The sequence below is a fragment of the Neopelma chrysocephalum genome, unplaced genomic scaffold (assembly GCF_003984885.1).
Source record: "Neopelma chrysocephalum unplaced genomic scaffold, ASM398488v2 Primary Assembly neopelma1_200, whole genome shotgun sequence".
Classification (NCBI taxonomy): Eukaryota; Metazoa; Chordata; class Aves; order Passeriformes; family Pipridae; genus Neopelma; species Neopelma chrysocephalum.
The window spans coordinates 1,396,155-1,422,168 of NW_020897862.1; the positions used below are offsets into that span (position 1 = coordinate 1,396,155).

General features: G+C 38.5%; 1 protein-coding gene across 6 annotated transcripts in view; it reads right to left on the reverse strand.

Annotated features, from left to right (window-relative positions):
* VPS13D (vacuolar protein sorting 13 homolog D) overlaps window positions 1-26,014 on the reverse strand; it is a 93,072-nt gene that overhangs the window by 38,843 nt on the left and 28,215 nt on the right. For 4 of the 6 annotated variants that reach the window (XM_027703040.1, XM_027703039.1, XM_027703038.1 and 1 more), the window contains 32 exons: window positions 25,794-25,927; window positions 25,366-25,521; window positions 24,584-24,797; window positions 24,216-24,290; window positions 23,307-23,513; window positions 22,772-22,861; window positions 21,609-21,749; window positions 20,323-20,445; window positions 19,616-19,690; window positions 17,231-17,336; window positions 16,755-16,907; window positions 16,040-16,175; window positions 15,006-15,053; window positions 14,115-14,265; window positions 13,273-13,483; window positions 11,956-12,203; window positions 11,074-11,265; window positions 10,420-10,546; window positions 9,750-9,892; window positions 8,797-8,927; window positions 8,403-8,578; window positions 8,069-8,192; window positions 7,237-7,472; window positions 6,365-6,473; window positions 5,614-5,774; window positions 5,190-5,298; window positions 4,354-4,533; window positions 3,973-4,089; window positions 3,497-3,646; window positions 3,209-3,358; window positions 2,589-2,685; window positions 840-988 (listed from right to left, as the gene is read on the reverse strand). In XM_027703040.1, the coding sequence (XP_027558841.1) occupies window positions 840-988; window positions 2,589-2,685; window positions 3,209-3,358; window positions 3,497-3,646; window positions 3,973-4,089; window positions 4,354-4,533; window positions 5,190-5,298; window positions 5,614-5,774; window positions 6,365-6,473; window positions 7,237-7,472; window positions 8,069-8,192; window positions 8,403-8,578; window positions 8,797-8,927; window positions 9,750-9,892; window positions 10,420-10,546; window positions 11,074-11,265; window positions 11,956-12,203; window positions 13,273-13,483; window positions 14,115-14,265; window positions 15,006-15,053; window positions 16,040-16,175; window positions 16,755-16,907; window positions 17,231-17,336; window positions 19,616-19,690; window positions 20,323-20,445; window positions 21,609-21,749; window positions 22,772-22,861; window positions 23,307-23,513; window positions 24,216-24,290; window positions 24,584-24,797; window positions 25,366-25,521; window positions 25,794-25,927 (4,619 nt within the window). The remainder of the gene's footprint in view (window positions 1-839; window positions 989-2,588; window positions 2,686-3,208; window positions 3,359-3,496; window positions 3,647-3,972; window positions 4,090-4,353; window positions 4,534-5,189; window positions 5,299-5,613; window positions 5,775-6,364; window positions 6,474-7,236; window positions 7,473-8,068; window positions 8,193-8,402; window positions 8,579-8,796; window positions 8,928-9,749; window positions 9,893-10,419; window positions 10,547-11,073; window positions 11,266-11,955; window positions 12,204-13,272; window positions 13,484-14,114; window positions 14,266-15,005; window positions 15,054-16,039; window positions 16,176-16,754; window positions 16,908-17,230; window positions 17,337-19,615; window positions 19,691-20,322; window positions 20,446-21,608; window positions 21,750-22,771; window positions 22,862-23,306; window positions 23,514-24,215; window positions 24,291-24,583; window positions 24,798-25,365; window positions 25,522-25,793; window positions 25,928-26,014) is intronic. The other 2 variants (XM_027703042.1, XM_027703041.1) reach the window with 1 other exon arrangement.

Genomic DNA, 26,014 nt, shown 5'->3' on the forward strand with positions numbered 1-26,014 from the left:
CTCGGTAAGATACTCATTCATTACACAAAACTAAACTTCTTTAAAAGCCTCCACATCCTGATGTTCTTAACATCAAAGACAAAAAAGCCTGGTTCAGTGTCTCAGTTTTGGTTTTTGAATAGGCAGCAGTTCAGTAGGGATGGTTTTTTTGTGGTTTGGTGGTTGGTTTTGTTTCAACTCTTCCACACTGGAGTAAAGTAGTTGTATTAGCTCAGAGGGAACTGAAATATTTTTGATTGAAATATTAAATTTAATATTATTATTAAAATGGCAACTGACCATTGCCACTTGATTATGTCCAGGTTTGGGAACAGTGATGAGATTATCTTCTTGCTATAATCTGGACTCCTTGGTTCACTGATCAACTGTGCCAGATTTATTATCACATGAAAAGGACCAGATTTTCCACCTAAGTCCACACTCAATCTGAATTTACTTTAACATTAAACCAAATTGCATGGGGCTCATGCAAATTCTCCAATTTCAATGAAACATTTTTTTTGATGAAAACACTCGGAGTTGTCCTGTATTTCTGAGTAACTTCTTATTTTATGATAGTTATTCCCTTTAAGCTCTTTACACTTCCATTACTGTAACTAAGATCCTTTGTAAAGCAGTGAGTCATTGTCTGTGCTTCAACTGAAATTAGAAAAATGAAAGAGCATGACAGAAGAGACTGGAAATTATGCAAATTAAAATAACAGAACTTATTGGCACTTCTACTATTTGTAACTTCCATAATGGAAGAATAAATGGAAATTAATACTATTAAGTTAAAGTTTCTGTTCCCATCTCCTCCTCTTTCCTCAGAAGCCCACTCTGGGAATGCACTGGGGTACCTTGAGATCCAAAGGGAGCTTGTTGGAAGTGAAGACACTCAGTTTGATTTGAGGCACACTGATTTTGAGGTTTTCAAAGTAGTATCGCTTTTGTGCTCCCCCTTGTTCCACCACCTTCTCATGGAGGTTTTCATCGTACTTCTCAACTTCTGCATCCAGACAAAACACAGGAATCAGAAGAGATTAAAGATAAATAAATATGGGGTTAGGAATGCACACTCTGTGGAGAGTTAACAGTGCTCTGTACAAATAAGAAGTATGTGTGACTGCTGGTGGAGCCAGCAGAATTACTCATGCCTTGTGACACCAAGTTGACCTCTGAGGCTCAAGAATTTTTTGTCAGATCTCTCTGCATCTCTAAAACCTGTTATTTGAGCTTTTAATCTCACTTCTAATTTATCTTAATCAGCACAGAGAAACAAGGAGATAACACATAACTATGCAATGTTTCCTACTGTGCAGTCTTGCTCTGACTGTCTGTTTTCCTCTCTACTTTCTCTGTAATTCCTTACACACTCAACTAGGAATATAATGCACAAAGTAAGTTTTCAGTTATCACTGCAGAATGGATGACATTCAGTAAATCAATTTATATAGAGAGTGAGTCAAATTTTATTGACATTCACAGGTTTGTGTTATTAGTTAGGGCATCCTGGTGGTGTCAGAAGGCAGGGGAAAGATGAAAGATGACCAAGCCTAATGAACTTGGGTTGAACAATTAAACACGTTGACTATAATGATAAAATAATTTTTGTCTGAATCTTGGATGACATCAGCACCATCAGTGGATTAACTACAAATAACGTACAGTAAGTAAGGAAACAAAACAATAGCAGAAGCATCAGGGTAAAGCAAAACAAAGGACAGAGTAGTAAAAAGCATAAGAGCAAAACTCAACATTTTTTCATCTTCCTCATCACTAGAGATCTAACTTGGTAAATCCCCTGTGAAATGTAAGGCTGTTATTCTTTCAGAGACAATGCAGAAGATACTGTGGATTAGCAGGACAGAACTCTGGAGCATCATTTGTAGGCTTGGCCCCATTTGGAAATTGTGCCAAAACCAGTTATTTTCCTGTGACAGTGATTACATAACAGCACACATGCTACTGCATCATACAAGTGACTTTTTCAATTGCCACTCCAAAACAAACATTTCAGAACGTTTCCAAAGTACAGATAAACCCTAAAATAGGAGGATTAGAACAGCATCTGTGAGATTAGAAGGTTGAAGAGGTCTGTCTTGCCTCAATGAATGAAAGAAAACTCACATTGCAATTACAGTCAAGGGTATGCATGCCACAACTAAAAGGTCAGACAGACAAAATCTTCCTCCAGTGAAGCAAGAGGAGTTGCTCAAGGAACAAATTAACAGGGATCCTACTTCTAGCCTTGGGTTAAAAAAACAAACCAAACAAATTACTAAACAAAGTGGCTTGCTAAATTAATAACACAATTTCTTTTATCCCAGTTTAGATGAATCCAGATCCAGGAAATGAAGCTGAACACGAAACTCCTTGCAGAGAAGTTCAGCTCAGCCACTGGGCCTGTTACCTGGGCCATCACCTGAGCACTGGAATGACTCCAACACAAAAGAACAGCTTCCCAGGGGCCACTGAGGCATTTCCAGCCTTCTCTTCAACACTGGGAGGTTCCAGCAGCCAAAAGCTTCCTGGTGTTTTGAACTTTATGGAAAGACCATAATACTTGTGTGCACTGTAAAACTGCTCCTTGTAATTCAATCCCATACCTGACTCAGACTGGTCGTAGCCAAAGAAACTCAAGAGCTTCAGAAGCAGTTTCTCCTCAATTTGAACTGTGAACTTTCGGGCAGTGATCATCAGATGCTACAGAGATAAACAAGTCTCAGTTTACAGCATTAACACCAGAAATATAATCCATATAAGCTATTAAAAAGGACAATGGAATATTTTCACTCTAGTTCAACAGAATATTTTCACTTGAATGGATTCACAGCAAAATTCCCACCTTCAAAATGTCTTTGGTAGCTCTCTTCACTTCAAATTATCTACAACTAGTGATGTTACTGACTTGTTACAAGTTACCTACAACTATTTCAATTTTCTAGAAGGTATTGTGCTTCATTACCTAATCCTAACACTTCAAAATCTCCTGCTTCACTATTTTCCAGCCCTGAAATCAGCTGTTTTGTTTGTTATATTTTTAAACTTATTTATTGTCATGTTCATCACTGTATTGTAGCTTTAAACACCATGGACATGGTGTCCTTTAAGCTTCAGTATTAATTCAACCAAGTGTATTTCACGAATCACTGAATTAAGTAAAACTTAGGAAGAGGAAAGGTCATTTAAGCAAAATGCCTGGCACAAACAAAACATTGTGTTTTACCTTGTATATATCAGTCAGGGCATTTTTACTGGGGAATTTCATGGCATTGACTTGCACAGCAGGCCCAGTCTCCAGGGGCTCGTTCTCACTCATCTTGGGTGTCAGAAAGAGCATAAAAGGCCGTGTGGTGCCAATAAGCTGGTTGTCCACCTACACAGTGGACAAGACAGAAAAAAGAATGATATTTAGGAACAGAAATCTCAGAAACAGTTTTAAGTATCTTTCAAACCTATTGTGACAACAAAAACTGAAGAAGACCCATGAATAAATAAATTTGTTTCAAAATACCTGTATGTCATGCACACTGAGCTCTAGCACCTGACTCGTTGAGAGCTGTGTGTAGTGGACATTAATTCTTGTGAGGCTCACAAACACAAGCTCTTCAGGGACTTTGTTGACTAAAGACAATCCTATTCCACCCTCCAGTTTCACAAGAACCTGAGAAAAGAAAAAAAAAAAAACAAACAACTACCACTAGCAAACCAACACTGAAAAACATGTGGTACTAAATACACACTTCTGCAAAGAAGTTATTTTTTCAGACTCATCTCCAGAGAGACTGATCAGCTCATTGATAAATAGTCTTAGAATATCATATTAATATCATGTTAAGACATATTAACCAAAATTCTGAGAATGAGGAGTTTTAGCAGGAAAATCATAACAACATCACAGGGAGAAGTTAATGACCAACCACCCCCTCCCTAAAATCTGGAAAGGAAAATGATAAATAAAAGAGACAGGTACTGGTTGCAAAATCTTACTTCCAGCTCCTGCTCTGTGTCTGGGCTTTTCAGCTTGCGCAGATCTTGGTCTGTAACTGGAAGTTCATCTCCTTCACTGAACAAACGATCGTTTCTACGCTGGTTAGAATCAGTTATCTGAAAATAAATCAATCACTAAATTATCACTTTTCTATCTATAAATAACAGCTACATTGTCCTACCTTATAAAATGATTTTTAAAAAAAAAATAGGTACAATGAAAGCTTTTGTGGTAACTATTTCTGGTTTATGATATTCCCTCCCCCTTCATATCACTATAAAGGCAGCTTTTTGTAAGGATTTAAAGATGTAATAAAGAAAAAAGTATTGCAAGTACAAGCAAATAACAGAACTCCATTCTAGTTAATGAAGGACTGTCACCTGCAGAACTCTTGTTGGCCCATCTGGGATGACTCTCACAGCCAGGACTCCTGAGCCAGGCCTCATCTTTTGGTTTATGAACTGCTGTTCAGGTGGAACTGGCCCCAAAAGTTCAAGGGAAGTATCAGGACCTAGAACAACTTCAGCTCCATCATGAAGACCCAGCATTCCTCCCTTTGCCTGGAGAAAAAAAAAAAGAATAAGGAAAAAAACATAGATAATCGATAAGTAAAAACTTCAGATAACTATTTACATACATTAATTTAAAAGTGTATTTTACTTTGCTCTCTTCACTCTTCAGAACAAAAAGAAGAGCAGTCCAGCAGCATTTTACTTACTATTATTAAAGCTTCTGGTAACTCATGTTTAATCAGTTTGGCAGCTAAAAGAAGCAGCCAGGATTGATAATTGAGTATTCCCACTTAATTTAAAACTGAAGCTATCACATCATCAATAGACATAGGAAAGTCCTTCCTGAAAAGTTTTCCAAAATGACAGGAAGCTTTTTAAAAGATGAACTCTGGATCTGCAGGTGAGTAAATCCTAACTGAGTCAACACCTAAAAAAGCAACACAGGGCTTTTTGGGTTGCTTCAAGTAGTAACTTACTGAGCTGGAGTAATTTGATCACAAAATGATCAATGCAATATCATGGCACTAAGTCAGTTATTTTTCTAATTATCAGTGCAAGATGTTTAATTATTTGAAACAAACTGTTTACACAAGTCTGCTCTTCTCTGTATCCTGAACTCTGGCCTTGAAGCTCTTAGTTCACTTCAATACTAAACCCAAATGACTGTCATTTATACCAGCAACAAACAAAAGATCAGTACAGACCTGGACAACAAGTCCATGAATCCCACAGGTCAGCTTCCCATCCCGAAAGCTCCACGTCTGGGTCGTGCTGCGCCGGCGGTCGGGCCTTCTCAGCATCAGGGGCTCGTACCTGCAGGGGAAGCACCAGAGCTCAAGGGGATTTACTCTGCAGATGTGTTAATGGTGAACATTTATTTTGCTCCAGCTCACTTTCCTAGTCTCGCTTCTGAAGTGCTCTTTTAACCTGCTAAAAAGGCATTAGCCACGTTTTGAAAAGTATTTCCAAGTCACGCGGGTTGATCGTGAGGTTTGTTTACAAAACCGGGTAAAATCCAGCTCTTCCACATGCCTTCAGAACAATTTCTGTCCTTATTCAGAGAATATCATATGAACTGTGTTTAGTTAGAACCTCCAGCAGTTTCCTGAGGAGCTGGCTGTGCAGTACCTGTTGTCTGTGACAGCTGCCAGGCCGGCGATATCCAAAATCATACTGGAGTCCTCGGAGCGAGGGGAGGGTTTATGGGGGTTGTGAGGAACTGAAGAACCTTCATGGCAAAGCATTCCTGTCTCTGTCATTCTCCAAAGCTGGGAGCGCTTTCCTGGCTCCTGTTGCATAAAAACTTGACATTTAAATACAGTACAGAGCAAGTAGTTTTGTCCTGTTTTGCTGTCAGAGGCTTTGAATTATAATTCTTGGAGTGACTTGTATATATTTAACTTCAAAGGCCTGAATTGGAATTAGGAACTAGTTTGGATAAAGACTTCTAATGGAACTCTGATATTCAATGAATATGCATCACACACTAGCAGTTAGATGCAGAGCTGCATTTACAAGGTGTTTTTTAACCTCAACAATATTTAAATACAGTTTCTATTTTTTATGAGGTCCAGAAATAGAAGACTTAGCTTACCATGAAACCCTGCAACTTCATTAGAATATCCAACATTCAATTACCACACTCTGTTTTCTTGGAGGCATTTACAACATTCCTTACTACTTTTATTCCAACTCCCTTTTCTGCCATCTTTATCCCCATAAAAGTCTTATACAGAAGCACCACCACAATTCAAAATAACCTGTCACTTTGGAGCCTGTCTCCACCCTTTAAAAGTTAGAACTCTTGCCCTACTCTCAGAATTTGATTTTACTTCAGCACAGAGCAACAGTATTCAAAAAAATTAATGTGTCTTGGTACCTTCTTTTTCAGCACAACTCTTTGAGTCTTTGGAGAAACATCAAGGACAAGCTCTGCATTTGCAACATCCTTATTTGAAGCAACTGGTCTTACACTTGGCTCCTGTAAACTAGAACACCAAGAAAATACCATGATTATTCAGAGTAGCTGCTGCTTCTTCTGTAGTTTGAATTAGATCTGTACTAAGACTGAATCAAGGAAGTTAACACTTCCAATACAGCCCATCAGACATAAATTTATATTGGTTTCTTTCCCCTCTTGTTAGGAATTACCAGTGCAAGCTGTCAATTTGAGTACATTCTTAAAAGAGGCTTTGATTTCTCACTGCAACAAGGAACTTCACAGGCAAAACAGATGAATTCCGAAGACAATTTTCTACCTTATACTCAGGAAAGCAACAAAGCCTGTTTAACTCTCCCAGAGTTGTTTTCAATAGCATATAAGCTATTTTACATAAGTTTACATTTCACAGGCATGTTGTAAATAGGTGGGAACTGTGGTAAAGTGTCCTTTAGACACCAATAAAAATGAAGCCCCCAGAGAGGACCCCAACCATCCCTGCTCTTCCAAGATCAGACAGGGGGGTCACAGCAGATGCCTCAGCCTTAATCTTTCTCACTGTGTGATAGAATAAACAATGCCAAGCTGCACCTCTAAAACAAAGGTACTATGACCAAATGAGGTAAGATACACAGATTACTGACTGCCAGACAACTCTGAATTTGGCATTTCTTCTGCTGGCTACAAGGCTGATAGAAGTTTAGCTGCATTTGAAAAACTTCGGAATGGCAACCACTAAGAAAATATTAACGCAAAGCTTGCTGAACACCATGAACACTCAAAATATTTTCATCTAAGATCAAAAGAATTACCCTGAGAAGGTATATGTAGCAGCAATATAGATGAAGTTTTCATAGTAAAGCTGCTTGCTGTCTTGGAAGTCGTTCATGCAGCAGACAACCTCAGAGGAGCCTGCCCCCTTCACTGTCAGCAGGATAAAGGGGGGCAGGACAGGCTCGTCCCAGGCATAATCCAGGGAGGTCATGGGCTTCACTTCAGTGGAGAGCCTGGGCTCCACCACCCCGTGCTGGTTAAACACAATTGGGACCTGCAACAGGTAGGAAAGAGGAGTTTGTTTCCCACAGGAATTGTTCATCAGGCAGATTTTTTCCTGCCATTTGCTCATTTGCCAGGAGTTGATCACAGGAGCTGAAAAAAGAGCACCTCTTTTCCCCCCCCCCAACTTTTTCATATGCAAATTCTTCCATTCAGGTCTCAATTAAAAACAGTCTTAAAGAGATGAGAAATGTCATTTTTGCTTTTATCTGTCATCTGTGGTTCAGAATGTCTTCAATTCCATGGCAGCATCTCAAACCCTCCTAATCTAAATTAGGAGACTAGAATACATTTCAAATTACCACCCCAGAACAATTTCTCTTCAGTAACAATGCTCTTCCTTGCAAAACTTTTAAGGCACTCAGGAAAGCCACAACATTAGCACTATTATTTGAACAAGATGTAACTAAGTGCTTCCAATTTTCACTAGAACTCCAGAAAAACACAATTATTACAAAGACCTCTTGCTACACAAACTTTAATTTTATTTCACTACACAAGCTACTCATCTCTCTCTTCTAACAGACATAAAGGACTACTTTTCCTTAAAAATAGAGGGGAAAAAATGTGGGTTTTTTGTTCTTTTACCTTGGAGAAGTTGTCGATGCGGAAGGGCGGCGGCAGCTGGTCGGTGTCGCTGAAGGCGATGCGGTACGTGGCTCCTTGCAGGGTAATCTCTACTCTCAAAAAGTAACATTTTCCCAAGCTGTCCCTGAAAAAAGAGCAAAGTGCAACACAGGTAAGCTTCTGATCTGCATTACCTGCAGTCCTAAGCACGAAACAGCTGCTTCTATCAAAACCCAGAAGCACTCTGCAGATTTACAGATCACAGCTACCCCATCCTGATGTGGAACGAGGATTAAACATCTGCCTCCATCAAAAACCAGAAGCACATTACAGAAGATTTTTATAGAATAGCTACCTCATGTTGATGTGGAATGAGTTGTTCTTGTTGACCTCAAAGCCTCCAGACCAAATGCAGTTTGGGACATCCATGAGCCTCACACACAACAGCTGATCATAATCGTTCCGTGGCCAGTGGAACACGACGCTGGAGCCAGGGAGGGTGGAGATGTATCCGTCAGGATTAGATGCTCCCTAGGACAGAAATCAGGAAAAAATGGGTAAATAATCCTGGTACTGAAACCTTAGTATTAATCTACAGACCTCCCAAATACCAACACAGCAATTATTCTGTCAGGAATAATGAGAAAGATCCCCATAACCAACCAACAATACTTTCAAGAACAACATTTGTTCTTTTTTATGATTAACTACAGAATTGTACTGAAAATAATCCCCAGGAATCTTCTTACCCGTCCTCTGGCGAATTCCCTCTGCACAAAGGCCAGTTTGTAGCTTGATTTATTGTCCAGCAGGTAACGGGGAGCAAAGGTGACCATGCAGGTGTCAATGTAACGGCCTCTGCCTTTTTTGACATCAATACCTAATAAAAACAAGGTAAAATAAAGCTATTATTTAAAAAGAAAAGAAATAAAATACAATATATTTCACAGAGCACAAGTTCTTTCTTGGGTTCCTGAGATGCACTGTTTGTGCCACACCACTGCCATGTTTTGACACATTAAACAAAAATAAATGTAATTTTATATCATCTGTCACCCTCTGTTTCTCAAGTACAATTTAGAGATCATAACCATTGAAGATAAAAAGCCCCAAAACTATTTCCAATCACAAGTACATCAATGCAAGTAATTATTTCAGTTTTAAACATATGAAAAATTCCTCAAAAATAATTGTGAAGTAATTTCCAAACTCTCATTTAATTAAAAACTAAAACCTTATGGAGAAATTGTGCTTTCTGTACACCAGGAGCCAGAAGCTGCACTCCTGCACATCAGCCTGTACAAAGCAAAACCCACAGAAGCAGCACGTGGCTGAACAGTTACAGTGCACAGACACTCAAAATAATCAGAGTAACATGAAGGGATTTCAGATGTACTTGGAATTAACACACAGGGGGAATAAAGACAGAGAAACAGGCAGCAGAGTTTGTAAATGCAGTTATTAACACTCAGTTATGAAATGTAAAAAATAACGGAAAACTGATTTTTAAGCTAATAAAATTAAAATAAAAAAATAAAAATACTTAGAATACTATTTCCTTGTTTAATAATTTTCTCTGGACCCTCAAAAACCTTTAACAACATATCTTTCTCTGCTGCAATTGTTCTGTTTCTGGTGCCACTGACATCTCATCTCACCAAGAGTTATACAGGATTCTTCCAATATTCCTGTCACCACCTACCAATGTTATAGATGAGGCCTGGCCTGTTTCCATGTTGGATCACCTTGAGGGCTCTGACACCACTGCCCCCATCCAGGGAGAATCCCTGGCACCAGCCAGGCATGCCTTCAGGATGGATTCCTCTTCCCACCCGCATTGTACAGCTAAGGGTAAGAAAAAAACACAGAGATTTATTCCTTTAAATGAAGGATCAGATAACAAAATGATTCTGGTGATCAAACACATGCCCAAGATGCAAAAAGAACACCTGTGTCTGGATATAATAGCCTTAAAATTCATGATAAATCTCTTATTGTGTGGTTCATTCTGCATTTCTGCCATAAGCTCTTTCAACACATTGGTCAGGATTCAGTGGTCATGTCATGGAAAGGGCTTGGCAATTTTCAGGCTGATTAATCGCAACAACAGTTGGAGTCTATTTTATCCTTGAAAGAAAAAAAATTAAAATTTCCAGTAAATTCAGACACAACAGAATGAGCCAACCAAGGAATTTTCAGTAGGAAATGTTTAAAGACCCAATATGCTCATTTCTGTATTAAAAACTTAATAACAGGTGATCTTAACAGGGAAGGGCTTTTCCTACATGATCCTCATAGTGATGTATCAGCACCCAATCTGTGAATTACTTTCATCTTTGTAAAGTTCCTCCTGGATTGCTCTTCTTACTTACAAGTTTGGCTGTTCTTTATCAGCATAACAGAACAGCAGTGGGCTGAGGCTTCTAGCAAGCTCATGCTCTTCAAACTGCCCAGCAGCATCTGTTTTTGCATTATCTTGTCTGAAGATCAGTGGTAATCCTATAAGTAAACACACACACACACACAAAAAGAGTGTTATAGTACAAGTCACCTCTGAACAAATTAAAATGAGAACGGTGGAAACTACTTCAAATTAAGGAACAGCCTAAAATATTTTGGTTGTAGGATTATCCATTAGTCTGCCTGTATCCTCCTAGTTCTTCATTTAACCTGCTTAAAACAGCTGCAGGTCATGGGGTCTCAAAGTGCCAGTGGAAGTTAACACAGACTCACTCAAAGTCAGACCCATTGCTTTCTCAAAGCATTTCAGTCTTTGAAACCCCACATTTTAACAGTGATCTGATCTATGTTGATTTATTTGTTTGAAAATCTGTAATATAGCAACTCCAATGTGTAAGTTACCTGTAACACTCATCAAACAGTAGCTGCTGGCACTGCTAAAAAAATTAATTCCTGCAACTTTAATTCCTCTTGAGTAGTGTTTAGAAGCTCTATTTGGCCAGAAAGCAAATCAAAATACTGCAGGACATCTTTATTTCCCAGTTCGTGACCACAGCAAAACTTACCAGTTTTGTTGATTAACCAATATGGTGCTGAAATGAGTATTTTTAGGGAGCCCTCAGCACGACACACAATCCTGATGGTCAAGTTGAGCAGCCGTTTGTTGACGTCGTACAGTCTCATCCTCACCATGTAGTTCTGTGTCCCAGGAGGGATCAACAGCTCTTTGCAGACTGGGAAGTTTTCTAGCAACACCCCTGTGAAAACAAACCCAAACCAAATCAAACCTAACATCACCCACACAGAAACATTGGTTCCTGGTAAGTGTTGAGGTTGGTGTTTCATGAGACTTGATCTTTCTGAATGTTTCATGTAGCTCATACCCAGATTAACTTTAAAATCTGCCCAGTGTAGTAAACTCTGACCTCGGGAAGAAATGCCACAATTTAGGTCACAAGCAACAAAAAAAGTTCTGTAAAGAACCCTGCTTAGGGCTAATTATTGCTTTAGGCATCACAACTCCAGCCAGTGTTGAATAATTCTGTACATATTTTCAACACCAACTTTTTCTGTTAGGAAAAAAAAACAGCAAAACCACCCAAAACATTGGCAACTTATTTATTTCCCTTCTTTATCACTGATCTCTCCAGTTTCTGTTTCCACTCCCAGGAAAACAAGAAAAGAGATGAACAAGGAACAGACTAAGACAGCTGAGAGATTTGAGGGAATGATGGCAATATCAGCACTCTTTTTTTTTTTAAACTGTGTGCACTTGGTTATTAAATATAAGAAGCCCTGAATAAAGAATAAATATAAGAAGCCAATGAAATAATCATATAAATGCTGTCCATTTTTAAATTTTCCCATTCTGCACCATAGTTCCTTTCAGGTAAAGGTTCCTTTGAGGTACTGAGGGTCAGAGAATGGTACCTGGACAAGAACCTTACCCAGTTCAATGTTCTGGGATGTGTCAGCCGTGTGCAAGGCCACCTCTTTGCCAGGTTTCAGGGTTCCACTGATGGGCAAACCCTTCACGTAGAACTCCAGCTCACAAGGGAGCAGGTTGCAGATCACCACCGTGGGCAGGAGATAAATAGTGTGCCCAGGCTGCCTGAAAATTTGCTTGGCACTGTCAGAGAATATGCTGGAAGGCATGTAATCAGGGTAATTCTCCTTCTTTATGGCCACACAAAATCTGGGAAGGCAGACACAGGAGGAGTCAATGAGTTTGACAGGCAATTGAATCCTATCTTTCTGTATTGCACTAAATCCTCTAACATGCTCCAACTTCAGAATTGACAAGAAAAACAGCATTTAGAGTTGTTCTTCACCTAATCACTTTGCTGTTTGACCATAAGGTATTTTGTATGCCTAACATTAAGACAACAGGAGTTTCCTGATTTTAATCAAAGACTTAATTTAGTCACTCAGAAAAACCCGGTCCGTAACAGAAAATGGCTTTTACAGGTTACCAACTATAAAAGCAGCTTCCATAGACTTGCAAAAATGTTTTTAACTATTACTAAGAGATTTTAACTATTAAAAGTACATATAATCATTTTCTGAAACATAAATGCTGACTGTGTCCTTCTTCCCACTAGATACATCCTTCCTCTGACCACCTGACACTTCAGTTTTCCATTAGTTAAGAAAAAATTGACTAAGTAAATCTTCATTTTAAATAATTTGTGCATTTGCCTCCCTGTGGTACGTTCAAAAGCAGCATATTAAGAAATGAACTATGGAGCTGACACACAGAAGTAACCACACGGTGTGCAGAGGTCATTTCCTGAGCAGCTTCCATAATCTCTATTCTAGTATTTCCTAAATACAGAGCAACCCTAAATCAACCATATCAGAAAACCACAAAATTCCATTAAGTCCTTACTATGCAGCAACATTTTTGGACTTAGAACAGAGCACGGGGACATTGAAGATAAAGAATGAGTATTTGTGAACACTCCTTTGGCAAAGCACTTGTTATCCTCAGTGAGACAGAGTAGTTAATTTAAGTCTACATTCTATTTTCTAATCTTTTATTTTTTACCAGAAATATTAACACTGTGCTTTGTATTCTCAGAGGGGCTTCAAGGAGCCCTGCAGAAATGCAGCAGTTACACTTCACTGCTTTCTCACCTCTTAACAGACCAAACAAAACATCCCATTGAACTGCAGCAGCTTTCACCTCTAAGCATTTTCTTTCCTGTTAATTAGTTCAGAAGAAGATGACAGAGCTTACAGAAAAAGAATTAGGTCTTAATTACCTGAAAAACCTGCTGTTTTCAGACTCCATGGAGTGACACTCCCTCTTGCTGCTGCACACCTCTGTTGTCTTCTGAACGTTGGTCCAGTGAATTGGGGCCTTACAGAAAAAGACTCCCATTCCTTTGGGCCTGGCCTGCAAACGCCAGGATGTCAAATGTAATGGAATGGCAAAGGAATCTCCTGGCATAACTGCTGGAAGGACCACAGGTTCTGCAAACAGAGAAGAACACACACATATCAAGACAGGCCCCTTTACTGAAAACCATAAAATTTTGAAGTAGTGCATCTCAAATTTTTGAAGCAACACATTTCACTTTAATATAAATCACTTCCTACTTTATGTACACTTCAAACACCAACCTGTTATTTTAGCTCTATTAACAATCTGGCAGCAGGCAAATTCAGATATAACAGTCCAAAAACTTGCTGGAATTTAAATTCTTTTTCCCTTGGATGCTTTAGTGAAAATGTTTATTTCAAAAAACCTCATTCCTTATACATTTTGGGTACATTGTCAACATATTACAACATTTCCACACTACACCTTTGCAGGCAAAACTTTCTAGAATACTGTTAAAAGAGGTAACATTGCTACACATAGAAATAAGATGCAGTATTTACAGTCTCAGCTTTCCCTGATGGGGAAAAATCCTAATGGATCCTCTAGATCACCTTGTTGATTATTTTCTTCTTAACAACACCCATTTCCTCTCCAGGGAGGTCTATTTTGGTGTGAACCATCACGGACAGTGGCGAATCTTCTTGGGGAGAAAGCTACACTTCCCATAGTATTGTATGGAATACTACAGGAATTTAGGGCACAGGAATTTACAGCACTTACTGTCAGGGGCAGAAGGACTGTCCAGTCTCAGTTCCATTGGAGTTTCCAGCTTGTTCTTCACCATCAAGGCCGAGCGCACCGTGATCACCTTCCGGGCACTGCCCTCCATGGTCACTTCAAACACCACACGAACTGGAGGCAATGAAGAAAACTGGAAGATATTTAAAAGCATTAAAAAGCTCAGGTAATGAATATATCTAGAAGAGGGGCACCTCAATGTGGAAGCAGTAACTGCTGGAGAAAAACTGAGTCCAACCACGTGCAGCTCCTAAGGTCTATATAGTTTCTTAATAATAATCCCTCATAATCCTGTACCTCTCCCTCAAAATACAGTAAAATTAACTATGAGAAAGCAGTTCTACATACCACTAACTCCATTATCTTTTTCAAAACAATGGAAGTTCAACTAAGAGTACTACACATCCTAAAAGAAGACTACACATCACCTCAATATTACATTATTTTATAAATCCACGGAGTTTGAATTCCACGTCTTACATATTTAACAGTCACTTACTCCCTCTGTCTAAACTAGAAAATAATATAAAGCTTTCTTAAAATATCCACATTTTCTTCACCCTTCCACTGTGGTGTTTTCCCTCCTACATTACATGAAGTCATTGCCACTTCAATCCTAAAAAAACAATTCATATTCCAGCATTTACGTGCTAGAATTCACATATTGGAATTTAAGACTCATTCTTCAAACGTTTATACTAGTGAGGAATGGTAAATCATAAATATTTGTTCTGATTTGAAAGTCCACTTCGTTTGCTTGACTTTTGTTTGGTTTCTATTGAAAAGGTTCTACAAGGATGGAAAAGCCAGTTCCCTTGTAGAATTATTTGGTCTTATTTAAGTAGCTCTCAAAAAATGAAAATATATACTCACGTAGACTTGTGGATGTATTATATTTGTTCTACTTATTGGGCTTCCAAGCTGAGAGGAAAGTAAACAAGAAAGTTAAAGTTGTTCAACTTTAAAGACATTGATTTCAGCTGTAATATAGAACCTTACTAGAGAAGAATAAACTTTCATCACTGTGTTTCTGATCTTCAGTACAGCCTGGAATCATGTCAGAACTAGATTAGCAAAGCCTGTTTGTGACACTGCTTTAAAAAGGAATGAAGCTGAAGAAGGGTTTATTGTAAAGAAAAATTCCCCAGAAGACATTCCTGAACAGCAATTCTCAATTTGCATCCTTTCCCTTCAATATTCAAGTTAAAGAGAGATGATGTTTTTTATGCTTCAATATGAGAACATCAGAAACAATGCAAATAAGAGAGCACTGGCTCTTGTCAGTAGTATCTTGAAATTAAATTCTAATTCTGTTTTATCCCAAAAAGATCTCAACTTCCTTTTTCTCTAGTGCTCAACAACCTCCAGTAACTACTCTCAAAACTTAGCTAGTTCTGAAATCCACAAAATCATTTTTATCACTGAGCCTCCAAGAAATGCCAGCCTGATTATTACAACTGCATTTTCCCTTCATGACAAGTATATTTTGTCTAAGCAGCCACATATTTCAACAATCTCTTGGCTTACAGGAAATTGCCAGTTTTGTTTATTTTAAGAAAATTAAATACATGAAAAGCATTCCTGCAATAAAAGAAATAAAAATAGCTGCTGAAATGCTGGGCTGATTTAAAGCTCAGTCTCCACGAGTCCATGGCCCTGTCACTAATATGTTAGTTCTGTTCCTGGGAGCTCTGACTGCCAAGCACAGACTAACTGCTGACTTCTCTGTCTGGGGCTTTGTTACACATTAAATTGCTAATTAGAACCCAGCATCTCCAAACTCTCCCAATGCAAGCTAAATGGAAAGAGGTCAATCTCATACAGCAGCTGCTTTTAGGTCAAAATCTTGCAGCCATCATTACTCTTAAATTATAGATTTTCCTAAAACCCTCAAAATCAGAACTTACAGTGGAGGAGGAGGAGTTCTTATCTGGTGCAGCATATCGGAAAAACGTTCCAACTTTGTCCACAGACACTGGGCTGACTTCTTCCCAGCCATTGACTCTCACTTGCAGCTGGTGAATCCTTAGATCATGTGTGTGCCTACCAGGCCAGACCAAGATAATTGACAATTAAGCATTATTACACAGTGTAAATAACAAAGAGTTCAAACCAAGGGATTCTGAAAAAAGAATCTCACTGAAGCATTAAAAAGTCTCAGGAGTTTTTCTGTTTCATGGATAAAGACAGACTAATTCTGTCTAATTGTTCTACCTTCCCTAATGAACACACAGAAGTAGAACTACGTCATATAAGCAAAAATAGAAGTGTGCTACATATTTGTCAACAAGTTCTTATCTCTGATAACACTTACATTCAACAACTAACACCACCCCCTGCCCCAGTCCTTTAGAATAAAGGACATTGATTTGTAATTGAGGGTCCCAAGTCTTTCTAAAAGCTCATAATAATCCAAATTACATCTAGGAACAGCTGCCAGCAACAGCAATAGATGCTGCTTACTAGAGAACTGATCATTTCACTCTATACAAAAGCTTTAAAAATAAGAACTAAGTATTAAGAGGAGATTTTTTTAAAAAAATCTACTTTTAATGTAACACCTGCTGGTGCCCTCACAACTATGATCCCACATGTTCCATATGTAAGTGTGTAAAACTTCACCTGTGTCTGAGTTTCCCTCTGGCTTCGAACTCAAATGGAATCTCTTCCCCAGTGATAACTTCTTGCCATTCACTGACATTATGGGCATCATCCAGCAACGTCCCGTTTTCCTCAGGAACAACACCTGGGCTCCCACTGTGAGACAGAGCAGCCCTGGGAAGAGAATCACAGCATTTTGCAGACTGACTACTTCAAGTGACAAGTGCTTTTTACTCTGCCTCAGTCCTCAGTAAACATGTTCACATCATGAATGTATCTGACTGGTTTTCATGTTCTGTTGGGCCTCTTGAAAAAAACAAATTATTTTTTTTTAAAGTAGTAAAACTATCTCAGTGTCAAGGAAGAGGCTCTTAACTAAAACTAGGACTTGTCTATGTGTCTCTGCAGAACAAAAGCACTGCAAACAACAGGGTTTGGCTGACGTGGAAGAGAAACCAGACAAATATGTTTGAAGTGATGCCCCAACAGGTCCTTACCGGGTGGGGGTTGTGGTCAGGGTGGCAAACCACAGAGTGCATCCAGTGTGATTCCTCAGAGCAAAGGGCACAAAGGGCTGCCTGCGCTTTGGAGTCTTCATTTCACCTACAAAACACAACCCACACTTGTGTGAATGCCCAGGAGAAGCGTTTATGAGATGTTAGTGTGGGATGAGACACAGTGGCTGGAGAACCAAAACCTGCACTAACTAAAGAAAAACTGATTGAAGAAACAGGATATCAGATTATCTAAGAAATTTTTAAAATTAGTAACTGTTACAGAAATGGGATAAAACAAACAGAAAGTCTTCCCCTACATCACCCCCCTGGGAACTAAGTTGATCTAACCTGTTCTTATGTTTCTTCATATCAAGTCTTACAAAATACTCTGCCTCCAGTTAGACCTAACATGTAGAAAATCTAACTAAAACCCCAAGCATAATCAGGAACTTTTTATGTACATCCAAATGCTCATGAAGTACTAAACACACATTCAATTACAATTAAGATCTAAACTGTATTTAATGTGATAAATACAGAATTAGCCAGTACTCCCTCTGATTGGGACTTTTATCCTCAGAGACTCAGTAAGTAGAAATATTTTCCTATACAGCATAAAACCTACTAGAACAAAGTATGGAAAATAATTTGAGTGCAACTAGAGGCAACCTGGTTTTGTTAAAAAACTGGACAGCAAAATCCCAGAAGATACTTCACCTCCCATGGTTGAATTTTTCCAAGCATGGATTTCTAACCAGCACACAAGTGTTACTCTCATCTTCCACACTGCAGTGCATCAAATCTGTGAAAATACTTACTGTGTTTGGACAGAGAAAAACCCCTGTCAAAGTCCAGTAACTTACTTAAAAAGGAAGATAAATGGCTGCTACCTAAATACCCACATCTTTTGGTATGAGGGAAGTGGGAGGAAGGTGCACACAATAAATCAGCTGCTTAAAGAAAAGTTAGGACAGAAATGAAATCTATTCCCCAGAACTGATCTGCAATTGCTCCAAAAGCTTCAGCACAGGTTTACAGGGGCAAGAAGGGGTAAGGTGAGGAGGACAGGGAAGGTTTTGAAGGAGTTACTAATAATCACATAAAACTTTCTTCCAAATCAATAACAACAAACCCCTATAAACCCCCACAGCATCAGTAGAGACTTAAATCTGATCTAAAGCTCATGGGGAAAGTTCTTTCCAATTAAATGGCAAGAAGATGAAATCCTTGAAAATGAAAACTCTGATTTTTGCCAACTGCAAATAAATGTTTTTAGTTTTGAGATTCACTTTATATAATTTTTTGGCTAGTCCAGGTTCTACAAAATTACAGACCAGAAGCCAAATGAACTTTTACTCTGTTGTTTAATCGATTGCCAGTTTATTTTTTGAGACTTTTAAAAAAGAATTTTTGGGACTATGGCCTGATTTTCAAAGGAAAACGTAATGTAAAAGTTGCATTTTGAGACTACTGCCTGAAAAAAAAAGACTACCATGACAAGGAGGGTTTTTTCGTAATTAATTTAGTAATTTAGCTGCAACATCCACTAAAAGCCAAGCAATGAATAATAGAAGTTTTGCTGTTTGTTTGATTTTTGGAAAAATATTTCAGAAAAATAAGCCCTTCTATCATTTTCTATTTTGAGTTCGGTTTTTTTTTTAAACTCAGAGAAAATATTTCTGAGTGGCACTTGAACAGGCCACAAATGCAGATTTCTAGAAAACGTTCTGTCCTCCCACTCAGCAACTTTTCTACAGGGCAACATATTTATCAAGTGTGCTGTTTTGTCTTCCATAATGTCAAAAATTAAAAAATCTTACTTTAAACTGTATGGTTTTGCCCCAAGACTGTAAAGTCAAGTATAACCCAAACAAATTAACAAGATATTTGGTAGGAATGCCTTACATCCTAAGGCTTACTGAAAACAGATTGTTCTTTTTGAAGGCATCTGAAAGTTTTAAGTAGCTAAATATGCTGAATTAGGCATAAGTAGGCACATTGAACATAATGTTGGATATTTTTAGAATACAAATAAAATACTGTGATATTATTATGCTATTTTTAATTACACTATACTGTCTCTCTAGAAAAGGGACACTGAATAGCCAATAATTCATATAATTCATAGGGTTAGTTATACTTCTCCCTTCTTTCCTTAAGGTCCCAGAGAGGAATAACAGATAAAACCAGGATAAAATATTAAGTTAAGCAGCTTAAAAGCAAAGTAGCTGTTATGTTCTTTAGCTTGAGGTTTTTCAAGGTTTGATTATTTTTAAATATAGAGGCCAATCTACCAGCAGGTCACACATATAGCACAGTATTTATTGTACAAGAGCCTTCCAAAGAAGAAAACCACCTTTTATTTGGTCTCTCTCTGTACAGTACCTCTAGCATAGATCTGATGCTCTAGGTTAGTCAAACTGGCTGTACTCCTAGTTCTAAGGTACACAAGAGGAAGGCCTGGCAGACAGGAAAGACAAAGTTAGCAGGTAAGAAAAAAACACATGAATACAGGTAGGTCTTCCCCATCATGCATTGGGGAAGATACAGTTGGCATCATGCAATTATAAGTCTCTATCCCTTGGCTTACACTAAGCTGGTATTTGAATTGATAATTCAAATTGAATTGATAAGAATTTCTTCCAGAAGTAATTCTGGGAGGAGAGAAGCTAAAAAGACCTGTCACGTATTAAGAGTTTCACAAATAAAACAGGGTTTTTCCCCAGAAACTCAGTTATATAGGACTTTGGAGTACAGAAGGAAAAAGAGCCCCTATGAACTGCACATGCCCTGAAGTCAATACTCTTGATTTAATCTTTGATGGCAGAGTCACTCATTAACTGACAAAAAAAGGAAGCAGAAGGAGCAGTGCAAAGCTCTCACTCAAAGCTAAGCAGCCAGAATGCTTTTTGTTTTTAAAGAGTTGAACACAACTGAACAGAACACAGCTTTTTGTCTTTTTTTTTTGCCAAACATCTCTAACAAATCACTGTGTGCTGTGAAGCCCAAGTACTTCTGTTTGTAATACATTAGACAGATGACCGTGTGTGTCAGGACTGTTTCAAATAAAGTGTGATTAATGAGCAACATACTCTGCCCAAAACATGGGGGATCCACCGAAGAGCCCATCCAGTCTTCTGAGCTGATTACATTCACTTCTTTGTCCTGTTTACAGTAATCTTCCATCCATGACTGTTTGGTACATGTGTATTGCTCTAGAGGAATGTAAGCACAGACAGCCAATGTCTCCAAGGTGGCAGTAAACAAAGTCATTGAAAAGTGTGTTAAATTCATCACACTCAAGTTACTCCACTTTAATGGCAGCGGTTTTATCTCACTGTTTTTTTTCTGTGAGACACTTACACGAGTTAAAGACAAACCACAGCTCATAAAATCACAGCACTATCTTCAAAAACAAATAATTAAGATTTTATTTTTCAAAAAAAAATTTTAAGTGGAATTCCATGCTCTTAAGACACTCCTAAGGCAATCTAAGAGCTCTCCTTGTGGAGGCAATTAACCATAAATATTTCCATCTTAGAAGCACTTCCTAAGGATTTGGTTCTTCTGTTTTTAAGAAGTACAGCCACATTCCTGCATAAATATCAAGACACTAATCGGGTCCTTTAGCACAGTATTAATCACAAACCAGCCTCACTACTTGTTATCACTGGTATTTAAAAGCACCATTGGAACTCTTAGGAATCACTGATTTCCTTTTCCTGCTACCTTGACTCCCCTCTTTCTGCCAACTCCACAAGTCTTCTGGGAGAAAGGACCAAGGAAGACTTTTGTGCTCCATCTCCAAACTGAGCTGTTGCCATTTCTTTATTGTGCTCACCAAATTATTCAGAATGAGCACCAATATTCCTGGGAAATGCACACAATCATAGCCCAGCAACACAGAAGCTCACGTGAAATTTGAGTTAATGAAGAACAAAATATTTTTATTTCCTAAGGTGGGAATTGAAGCTCAGGTGTTCAGAGACTGCAGAACTGAAAAGAGTAGCTCCCCACTACACCTGTCAACGTACTGAAAAATGACGAGCTTCCCAAAATATTTTTAAGCACTGTACAGTATGGAAAGCTTTAGATGAAAGCCTGTTTCTGATCAAAAATAAATTTCAAATAACATATGAATTTGATAGAATTCATATGAGCAGAGAAAGAATTCCTGCTAACCTCTAAAACACGCAGCTCATGTCTTTTCACTTTCACAGTATCTGTCCAAACACACACCACGGAAGGGATGTGGGGACTTGCCCAACTCTCCCCCCCCTCCAAGGGACACCAGCAGGGCTCAGTCAGAGCTGTCTGTCCTGTTCAGGAGTGACAATCAGGTTGCCCAGGGATGCTCCCAGGGAATATTCCCACGTACCTATGAGGACAGAGGTGATGTTTATATCCAGGCGTGGCCTGGCCTTCACTTCCAGCTTCAGGCGGGAGGGGTGCAGGCGGCTCGAGGCCTGTTGTTGCCAAGACACCGAGCAGGGCCACGGCTCAATAAAGGGCTCCCAGCCTGGCAACAAACACAAAGTCACCTCTGCTGCACGTGGGAAGGCCACACTGGAATGCTGCTTACATATTTCAGTATTTAATCCTTTACTTTGAATCTGCACTCAAGATAAACCGTATTTAATTCGCTACCTAATATAAAGTTGCTCCAGCTCCTCCATTTGAACCGTGTATCCTGCATGTACACACTGCACACCATGTGTACTGTATGTATACTATGTACACTGTATGTAAGGTCTTGCAGAAATATCTTAATTCCAATTAAAGCACTAGAAGGCAATGACTGCTTCTTATTTAAGTCAGCTGCAATTAAGCCCTCTGAAATAGTTTTGATAATGATTTTCATACAATTATGCATAAGTTGGCCTATTATTCAGTATCACATAAGACAAAGTGATTAAAAAATCCCCCTCTATGTATTTTTAAAAACAAAAAACCCTGCCTTGTTATTGGCAGATAATTCCTGAGGTGGTTGTCACCAATTACGTATCAGAAAATTTAGTTTCTCAATTCAGAAAAAACACACAACTAGATTATTTCTTTTGTCAGTGTCTGACCTGGATTGAGGCCTAACTTGTTTTTCTTATCTAAAATATAAATTCTAATGGTCTTCTTATGTTAATTCCATTGACTTCAGCCTAATCACCTGCCCTCACATGCTTTTCCTTCCTGAAATACGTAACAATCTGAATGCACCAAACAAGTAAAAACTGAAAATGTGAATACAGACACCCCTAGTTACATAACTGTCATGTTCCTGGATAACCTTTTTATGCAATTACATTTGAAAACTTCAGTGCTACTCTCAGATCAGCAAAATCTCAACTTTCCACATCCTTCCACCTGATCTCAAGTCAGCATATCTTGTCTACAATCACATGTTCTCACACACACACAGAGACACAAAAGCCAACTTTTCCCATTCCCTTATAGGCATTTCATGTCAGGGGAATTTCAGGCTCCTGTAGTAGGAAAGGCTGTTTCCTAAACATAAATAAGAAAACAACAACCCCCCAGGTATTTCACCTGAAAGCTCTCGATTGTAATAATCTCCAGAGAGGGTAAAATGAGCGTAACCTTCAGGGCTGGTTCGCAAATGTTGGAGAAAATTCAAACCTGGGGGGGAAAAAGAAAGTGAACATTATACTAATGCAAAACAATCAAGTTCCCCAATTTTATAAACTCTTAATTAAGCAATGGAAGGTTTTGCCTTGTCTTTTAAACTGAAATGGTACAAAAAGCCTATCACAATACTCTTCAAATAACATTTACAGACAGCCATGCCTTACAACATGGAGCCTCCCCAGGGTTCTGCTCAGCCCAGATTCCATTAGTTATGGGATGTATAAAGGGGAAAGCAGAGTCTTAAACCCTACAAGGACTGTGATCTTCTTAAAAACAAAAACATAAATCAAACAAACCCCAAAAAAAGACCCCCAAAAACCCCAAAACTCCCTACAAACCCCACCACCAAAACACCATCAGTTGAAATTCCACAAGTCCTGAGAAACCAGAGCTGAAACCAGTCACTGACAGTCATTTTCTGCAAGCAGACACTCACGTGAGAAGGTTAACTCAGCCAGGGGCACGTCACAGTCCATGCAGTCATCAATAAAGCAAATGCACACACTCTCTGCCTTTATCTCCACTCCAGAGATGAACTGGAAAGGCACAATCCCCTGGCTGTCTCGAGCAGAAGAGGTCTGGGAAACTGATTTCAAAGGTTCAGCGTTCTTAAACAACCAACTCGCTGCTTTTTTCAAGTCACCTTAGATAAAAGCAAACAACCAATCAATCACCATCTACTTCCTCAAGGCATTTAGTAAAAAACATATGAAAGCAAACTATTCCCCTTCCTCTTATGGCAAGTCACCAACAGTCCCTTAAATGTGTTCTATTTAATAGCACAAATATGAGATTATACATACATTAGAATTTTTTAAGAGTGAGAAATGTGTTTTGAAGTTTGCAAATCAAGTGGCGGCATAATAAAAATCTGTATTAATGCTAGGAGTGCCTCTAAATAAGTTGGGAAGCATAACAGTGCTAAAGAAAAACAATCACTTCTATTAAAGCTTCACCTTTTCATATATTGCATGGAGAAATAGGGAATATAGGATTCAAAAAGGGAGAGATGAAAACGTGCTCTCAAGAGGAAGAGATGGATAATGGCAAGAAGCAGGGACATCATCAAAAAGAATAAACCTGCACATAACCCAAACCCCCAAACAAAAATACACTCAAACATCCCACATATGACACCCCAAAAAGGCAAAGACAATCTTTGGGGGGTGGGAGCTACAGAGCAGCAGAATGTTTAAGATTATTCCAACACAGAGCCAAAGTAAAAAAATTCTAAAGAAGGAAAGACTGCCTGTGCATCAGCTACCTGACAGTCTGAAAGTTTTTACTTAATTGCAATTAAGGTAATATGGACAATCTGCAAGGCCAACTAAATATCTGCTGTTACCTTGGCAGATCAGAAGAGCTTTCCGACAATCCTCCAGGCTGAATCCCAGCTCCTGGAGGCGAGCCAGCTGCACCTCTGCAATTGAACAGTTAACCAGTCAAATCCTTGACAGCTATCTACTTGGTTTCATTTCTAAAATCAAGATATATCTCCATGAAAAACGGGGTTTTGTTTCAGATTGCAACTGTAGTAAAGGCACGTGATTCAGCGCTGCTTTTACTTTTTTTATAGTACCATCATCAGATAATTATAATCAACAAGTGTTTTACACCATGGAGATACCCACATCTTTTGTGTTAAGCATTTAGACCTTGTAGAAACCTTCTTTAGATAAAAAAATGGCTTCACTCCAACAGTTAAAAACATACCAAGCACTGGATCCAGCACACGTTTGGATATATCCCTGTTTTCATGTGTGGAGGAGACCTCAGTCCCCAGAGTTGAGCTGGAGGGATGAGCAGCACTTGCAGCACTTGAGTCAGGCAGAGCTGCACTTGTCTGCTCTGGAATTGACTTTGCAATTGCCAAGAAGAGCTGAACATCATTGTAGGACAGTCTGATATCCAGTGCCTGCAACTGAATCTAAATGAAAAATTAAAATATCAGAGTCACTTACCCTTTTCTACATATTTTTTCTTGTGTACTTTGGATACTAATAGAGCTTTTCCCAAAGGAAGATAAAGTTTAGTGTTGAAAGCTGATGACCACACTGTTTTGAAGCTCCAATAATAAAATTGGCAAACACATTTACCAACAACCAAAAGTGTTAAAAGCACATCTCAAGGGAAAAATGTTTTTACTTTAGTATAATGGTAAAAAAGTCTCTGAACAGAATTCCCCTCTAATAAGCTCTAACAATTAGATACAGAAAAATAACTTTGTCTTTCAGGTATGAGTAACTCACATGTCTACATTATCAGCTCATTTCTTTCCTCCACTATTAATCTCTATAATACATCCCAAAATTCCCTCATTCATTACCACTAAGAGCATTTTCTTCATTCTTGTTTCTTTCCCTTTTTCACTTCAGAAAAAAATTATTTTATTCTTTTCTTATGCCTTTGGAATCCTTGGGCATAAAAATACCTGTGCTAGATCATACTTTAGTATTCTCTATCACATACAGTTTTATTCAGGCCTTTAATATTACCTCTAGGATAGGAGGAAAATCTTCACTATTGAAAGCATCCAACAGTCCTGAACCACTGGGGTAGGAAGAATTCCCAACAAGCTCCATATGAATCTGTACTGGATCAATGATTGACAGTGCAGTCTCTTGCTCATTTCCTAACCTGCATGAGAACACCTAAAAATTGAAAATTATTAAAAAAAAAAATTATTAACTGAGTGAACAGATCAGGCAAAAACTAGCAATATTTTGGGGTTACAGTCAACTGTTTCAATGTCTTAAGAGAAACAATACAAAACTCTATAAAATGGGAGCATTTGATGAGGAACTAACAAACTTCAAAAATAATTTGTGTATTATTCCTGTTGTGTATATATTTATAGTAAAGTATCTTCACAAGCTCCTCTAATTTTAGATGTCTGAGAACAGCAAATTTCTTTGTTCTTTACCTCAATGCCAAACAAACTCCCAGAGAAAGGACGATCCAACAACTTGGGCTTGTAGGTGAGAACAGTCGTCCCCTTCAAAATAATGGCGTTGGTATCGAAGCAAGACATGTCTTCAACCACCACAAACTCAGTTCCTGAACCAAACAAAGCAACAAATAATAACCAGGGCAACTGCCAATATCACTGAGTTATTTAAAGCATTTGCAGCAGGTTTCTGATTT